The sequence below is a fragment of the Arachis duranensis genome, chromosome 6 (genome assembly GCF_000817695.3).
Source record: "Arachis duranensis cultivar V14167 chromosome 6, aradu.V14167.gnm2.J7QH, whole genome shotgun sequence".
Lineage (NCBI taxonomy): Eukaryota > Viridiplantae > Streptophyta > Magnoliopsida > Fabales > Fabaceae > Arachis > Arachis duranensis.
In genome coordinates this window covers 4577472-4583544 of record NC_029777.3, presented here as the reverse complement: position 1 = coordinate 4583544, position 6073 = coordinate 4577472, and the positions used below count along the sequence as shown (strand labels likewise).

General features: G+C 34.5%; 2 protein-coding genes across 2 annotated transcripts; one reads left to right on the top strand and one right to left on the bottom strand.

Annotated features, from left to right (window-relative positions):
• Positions 1-414: 414 nt before the first annotated feature.
• On the top strand, positions 415-4180 carry LOC107491811 (glutathione synthetase, chloroplastic). Its single transcript, XM_052262906.1, has 11 exons — positions 415-757; positions 851-1020; positions 1099-1174; positions 1262-1392; positions 1793-1915; positions 2001-2081; positions 2238-2318; positions 2419-2488; positions 3220-3412; positions 3502-3694; positions 3779-4180. The coding sequence occupies exons 1-11, from the start codon at positions 461-463 to the stop codon at positions 3900-3902; spliced, it is 1539 nt and encodes a 512-aa protein (XP_052118866.1). The 5' UTR covers positions 415-460; the 3' UTR covers positions 3903-4180.
• Positions 4181-4821: 641 nt separating this feature from the next.
• Positions 4822-6073, bottom strand: LOC107492099 (uncharacterized). The gene is made up of 2 exons (XM_016113074.3): positions 5355-6073; positions 4822-5252 (listed from the first exon to the last, which is right to left on the bottom strand). The coding sequence occupies exons 1-2, from the start codon at positions 5548-5550 to the stop codon at positions 4945-4947; spliced, it is 504 nt and encodes a 167-aa protein (XP_015968560.1). The 5' UTR covers positions 5551-6073; the 3' UTR covers positions 4822-4944.

The following is a 6073-nucleotide window of genomic DNA, read 5'->3' as shown; positions in this document are numbered from 1 at the left end:
GTTATTCATTTAAATAGTTAAAATTAAAAGTAAAGTTAAATAAGTATGTATATTAAAAAATTAGTAGAATTATTAGTATGAAGTATTGTGTATATAAAAGTACTTGTATCTTATGTATTTTGGTGTATTTTATGAAATAAAATTATATTATGAGAATTGAGAATTATTTTTTTATTTTACGAATGTTAATGTATTTGAGAGATAAAAATATAATAGTACCATTTATATGAGTTAATAATATTGGAGCTAATAAAATATAGGTATTATACTTACAATCATATATAGTACATTTTAGTTATCAATTTAAGATAATTATTTTTTTAAAATATATAAAAAAGACAAAACAAAACTTGAATAGACAGTGGACAGTGGACACCCACAAAAGGAACGGTAGCAGAGAGTAGAGAGAGGAGTGTAAATATGAGAGGATAAAGGGAGGAAAAAGACAATAAAAGTCAAAATGGGTGTGAGCTTATGCTTCACCACTTCCGCCACTTACACTCTTCCTTCATTCTCCTCCTCCTACAACAGATCACCATCGCTTTCCCAAACCCTGTTTTTCCCGTTTTGCCCCAAGCCCCTCTTCTCCCTCAACCTCATGTCCAAGTCCAAGTGTGGCAACGTTGATGACCACACGCTCACGTCATCACTCTTCGATTACCATCGCTTCGATCATCAACTGCTCCAATCCATCGCTTACGATTCTCTTGTTTGGGCCTCACTTCACGGCCTCCTCGTTGGCCACAAATCCATCCAGGTTCATTCACTTCTTCTTCTTCTTCTTCTTCTTCTTCTTCTTCTTCTTCTTCTTCTTCTTGAAATTTCATAATCAATTTGTTTCCAATTATAGAATTCCGGAACTGTCCCTGGTGTTGGCTTGGTTCATGCGCCCTTTGCATTGTTGCCGAATCCATTCCCTGAGATTCATTGGAAGCAAGCGTGTCACTTAGCCCCTTTGTTCAATGAACTTGTTGATCGAGTTAGTTTGGACGGAAAATTTCTCCAAGAATCTCTCTCCAGGTAAGCTACCTACAACTGATTGCTTCTGTTCTTGTGTTATGTTTGTAAATTGTAATCTGTTTCCTCGTCTCAATGCAGAACTAAGAAGGTTGATGAATTTACCTCCAGACTTTTAGATATTCATTCCAAGATGCTAGAGATTAACAAGAAAGAGGTATTATTATGTATATATATTTAAATGTTTGTTACTGTTCTTTTGGCTAAATGACTCAATGGGATTTAATGATATTAATTTTAATAGGATATACGATTGGGATTACATCGTTCAGACTATATGCTTGATGAACAGACTAACTCACTTCTACAAATAGAGCTCAACACTATTTCCTCTTCTTTTGCTGGTCTTAGCAGCCTTGTGTCCAAACTTCATAGGTAACTGTTGCTGTAAGTTCTGTATAGTATGTAATTGTTTTTAATGGGAGCGGATATTGTCAATCCTTATTAATGAGATTTTTATCTTGATAATGCCGCTCTTTATTCATGAAATTTTACCTAGTATGTTCATGTCAAAATGCAATAGAAAGAAGAGATGTATAGGAGTGACAATATTCATTCCCTTTTTAAATTGTCTTTGTTGATATGGATATATATATGTTTTAAGATCCATTGAGAAGTTTTTGAGTATCAAAATTAATGTTTATTAGGAGATCATATAATAAATGTTTGATGAATATTTGTCCAAATTGAAATTATGTATACGAATTCTGAAGGATTTTTTTAATTTTAGGGCAAACTTTGACCGGTATCTTCATAATAGTTTTTCATTTTCCAGGAACACACTAAGTCACTATGGAAAATTGCTTGGACTAGATTCTGAAAGGGTTCCTGCCAATAATTCTGTCAACCTGTTTGTAGAGGCATTAGCTAAAGCTTGGAGTGAGTATAATAACCCCAGGTCAGTTTGGAGAAAAAAGTTTGCTTTCCATTTTATTCGCTGCTGCTTCTGATTCTATGCTCTATTTATAAATGGATCTGCGCAGGGCTGTGATTATGTTTATAGTTCAGGCTGTGGAACGAAACATGTATGACCAACATTTTCTCTCTGTATATCTAAGAGAAAGATATCCTTTTTGTGTTGGTTATTGGACAAAAAAGAAAAATGTTGAGCTATCAAATATGATCTCAAAGGAGAAGATGGTAAAGTAGTATCACTTTTTATACTTGGTAGTTAGTAAACAATTGAATAGTTAGAATTATTTTCCTTAGCTTTATAACACGCATCACATTACAACCATACGAAAAACATTGGCAGAAGTTGATCAAGAAGGAGAACTACTACCGGATGGAACACTTGCTGTGTATGTGTTCCTTGGAAAACTTACTTCTTGCACATGTTTATTTCTTTAATTACATTTTGTTTCTGACTGTAGAAAACTATAAATTTCTTGGGACTCACAGGGGTGGACAAGCAATTGCTGTCATTTACTTCAGGGCTGGCTATACACCAGCTGACTTTCCTTCAGAATCAGTGAGTGCTTTTTATCCAGCTTCTGCTTCTCAAAATAACTGTCATTATTTTTTCAAATAAAAGTGTCTGTTTAATTTTCTGTTAACTTAAGTTGCTCCTCTTTAATATTGGCAAAGCTTATGCATGACATGACTGTAGTACACTATCTTTTATCTTCTTCTCTTCTTTGTCTTTTACTTCTATTTTTATTTTATCTTAGTATATTATGTTACATTTCTTTTAATCAATGTGATCTGATTAACTTGCATTCTTCCTTTCCTCAATCTTTCTATTTCAAGGAATATCTTCATTCATAATATTGTTTCCCAACGTCCTATGGCAGTTGCATTCTTTCAGTTCCAATGCTAGTAAGCCTTCTATTTCTGGCAATTCTAATGGCTTTAGATATCTCTTTATATTTCAAGCTTTTTTGCATTGGACTCATGTGAGGGATTTATTATGTGAAGTGAAATTGCATCATTTTTCCGGAGCTTCTATTCTCCAATAAATGCCGTAGTTGGTTAATCATGAATAGGTTGTATCATTTTATGTTTCATATTTTTTAAGATGATTCTTTAAGGAGGATCTTATGTTCTGTTTTTCGTAAAAAGAAGATAAAAGAATGTAGGTTTTTGATGCCTTGGAAATATCAACCTTTGGATGATGGTTCATCAGAAAAATGCACATAATTCCTAAGGAAACAAATACTCCGAGTCTTTGAGTAATTTGTCTATTTTGGCTAATCGTAATCTTTTTCTCTGGTTGATTTATCTTTCCTAAGTGTCTGGATTAAATCTATAAGCAGGTTCCTTGAAAACAAAGATGATATTGCCAAACTGCGTGAATGCTTTGCGGGATTGTGGAGTTTGGATGACTCAGATATTGCAAGAAAAGCAATTGAAAGGCCAGAACTATATGTGATGAAGCCCCAAAGAGAAGGAGGAGGTCTAATACACCTAAACTTTGATTCAACCATTTGCCAAGAGGATGGGGAATTGACTTAATGAACTCATCTAGCTGTAGTTATTTTTCAGGAAACAACATTTATGGTGATGCTGTGAGGGAAACCCTCCAAAAATTACAGAAAGCAGGTTCTCAAGAAGATGCAGCTTACATTCTTATGCAGAGAATATTTCCAACTACTAGTGCAGCAATTTTGATGCGTGATGGTTGTTGGCATAAGGATCATGCCATTTCCGAACTCGGGATATATGGTACTTATTTAAGGTATGTTGCTTTTCCACATATCTATAAGAGTTCCATGCTCAAGTTGGGAAAACACTTGACATATCTATGGATTTTAATTTACAGGAATAAGGATAAGGTCATCATGAACAACCAAAGTGGGTATTTGATGCGTACAAAAGTATCGTCATCGGATGAAGGTGGAGTTGCAGCTGGTTTTGCAGTATTAGATAGTGTATACCTCACTTGAAGTGGTAAGCCTGTGAAGTTTTCAGGGTAACCTTAAAGTAAAAACATTATATTCTTGATGGATTGGTTGGTAACATATAATGAATCTTTGGTCATAATTTTATTTCCCTTACTCCTTAACAAGTTAAGGAAAAGAGGAGGCCTAGTTTGTTGTACTGAAAGCCGAAAGGCCTCTTGCTTAATTCCATGTTTCTGACCAGTAAAGATTGATTAACTGTTCAAACTGCTCTCTTTTGATGGCAATGACATAAGATGGTAAGCATCCACTTGGCCCGTGAAGCATCCACCCTTTTATCCGGAACATGAATTTTATCATGCAACATTTCCGTTTCTTTTGGATCTGGCATCTTGTACCAACATTTCTCTTTCGTTCTTTCTTTCTTTCTTTCTTTTAATTTTTATAAATTACAAGAAGGAGCTGCATTTTCACTGGCGTCTATAAACTTTAGATGGTGTTTAGTAGTAAAGATATGATACAAATGTTCTAGGACTACTGGTTTAAAAAATCTTGAAAATGAGGTGCCAATTGTAACGAGACTCAAGTTGCTTGTAAAATTTGTCGATTCAAATGCGTACAAAGATATTATTTTACCTTCAAACATGTTTAAACCAGCAAAAAACTAAAGTAGTCTCAAAACGCAAGAGACCTGGTTCAAATAATGACAACCTTTGTGCATTGACCATAAAAAATAAAAATAGTAAACAAATCTTAAGAAATTTTATATTGAACATTGTATAAATTTATTACTCTAGTTGTTTTTAAGATGTATTATTGATTGAAGATATTTATATGCCATATAATGATACTTGTTTGATATGTAATTGTTTTATAATAAAATTTGTTAATAAATTATTTGTCTATTAAAAGAGTAATTTTCAAATATTTATAGAATAATAAAAACTTATTAAAGACCAGAATATGTAACATGGAATTTATATAGAGAGCAATTTGAGTGTTTACTACTTAGAAACTATTATAAAAGAAGCTTAAGCATAATATATTAAATTGCTAAGTAATGAATAGTGATGATAGCAAAAGTTCATTAGCGTGTTGTGTCCTTCCATCCATATTCACGAGCTCTGTTTTCCCATAAAGCTGTTAGCCTGCGTTCTTGAATGAGCTGTGTCTCTGCCCTCTCTCTTGCTTCTTCACAAGTTTCCACCGCCAAGTTGCACTTTACTGCTTCCTCTTGGTAATGTGATATGCTTTTCCTTGCATCCATTACTAATCTTCTAGCATGTTCCATGCTCTCATTGGCTACAATTTTCTGCAAATTTATCTCCTCAGAGAGCATGGTCACTGGATCCTTATGCATTTCTTCGCTCATAGCTGGATCATGTTTACCGCAGTCTGCACTTATATTATAGTATGCTCTTAACACAATTTTCTATTAAATCAATCGAAGAAAGCTCTGAACTAATTTCAAAGGAAAGAGAAGGGTGAAAAACTTACCCGAAGGATTGAAGGGATACTCAGGCAGAGAGCAAAAGCATTCTTCACATGGAGGACATGGAGAATGAACAGTTGTGGCATCTTTCAACCGCCATTGGGAGGGTGGTCCAACTTTGAATACAATGAAACAAAAACTCATCCAAACTAAAACCCACTTCAAAACGCCATGTGGTGGATGAACCCTCCACGCCCTCATTGCAAAAATACAAACTTTGACTCTCAAAACTTAACTTGCAGCAGTGTTCTCAAGAGCAAAACTCATGGTGCCATTTTAGCATGACTCAAGTGTAATACTGTGAAGCAATGTGTGTGTGTGTGTGTGTGTGTGTGTGTGAGAGAGAGAGAGAGAGAGAGAGAGTATTTTCGAATAGCACAACTGCACAAGTAAAGGATCAGGTCATGGAGGATGAATTTGTCTGTAAAACGCAATGATTGAGAACACTAACAGCTTCACAAATCACAAAGCCTATTATATTAAAAAAATAAAAGAAGTTAGTAGTACTTATTTTGATGTGAATGGAAGACAATGTCTACTTTGCCTTTCGGAGAGAAATAAAAGGAGACCCAGATCCCAGTAAAGTGCAAAGATGACTACTCTCTAATCTTTATATGGATTTGTTGAAGAGTGAGAATGAGAATGCGATGCAAGGGTGAGAAAGTAAAAAGCCCTTAAGGCGTCAGGGGTTGGGTTAACACACTTCAATAATTAGGTTTGCAAA

Bases quoted from the DNA above. Each gene is read 5' to 3' on its own strand.
- LOC107491811 (XM_052262906.1), top strand. From the start codon at position 461: ATGGGTGTGAGCTTATGCTTCACCACTTCCGCCACTTACACTCTTCCT. The intron at 1,021-1,098 runs GTAAGCTACCTA...GTCTCAATGCAG, and splicing joins CTCCAAGAATCTCTCTCCAG to AACTAAGAAGGTTGATGAAT. The intron at 2,082-2,237 runs ATATCCTTTTTG...GCTTTATAACAC, and splicing joins TCTGTATATCTAAGAGAAAG to GCATCACATTACAACCATAC.
- LOC107492099 (XM_016113074.3), bottom strand. From the start codon at position 5,550: ATGAGGGCGTGGAGGGTTCATCCACCACATGGCGTTTTGAAGTGGGTT. The intron at 5,253-5,354 runs GTAAGTTTTTCA...ATATAAGTGCAG, and splicing joins GTATCCCTTCAATCCTTCGG to ACTGCGGTAAACATGATCCA.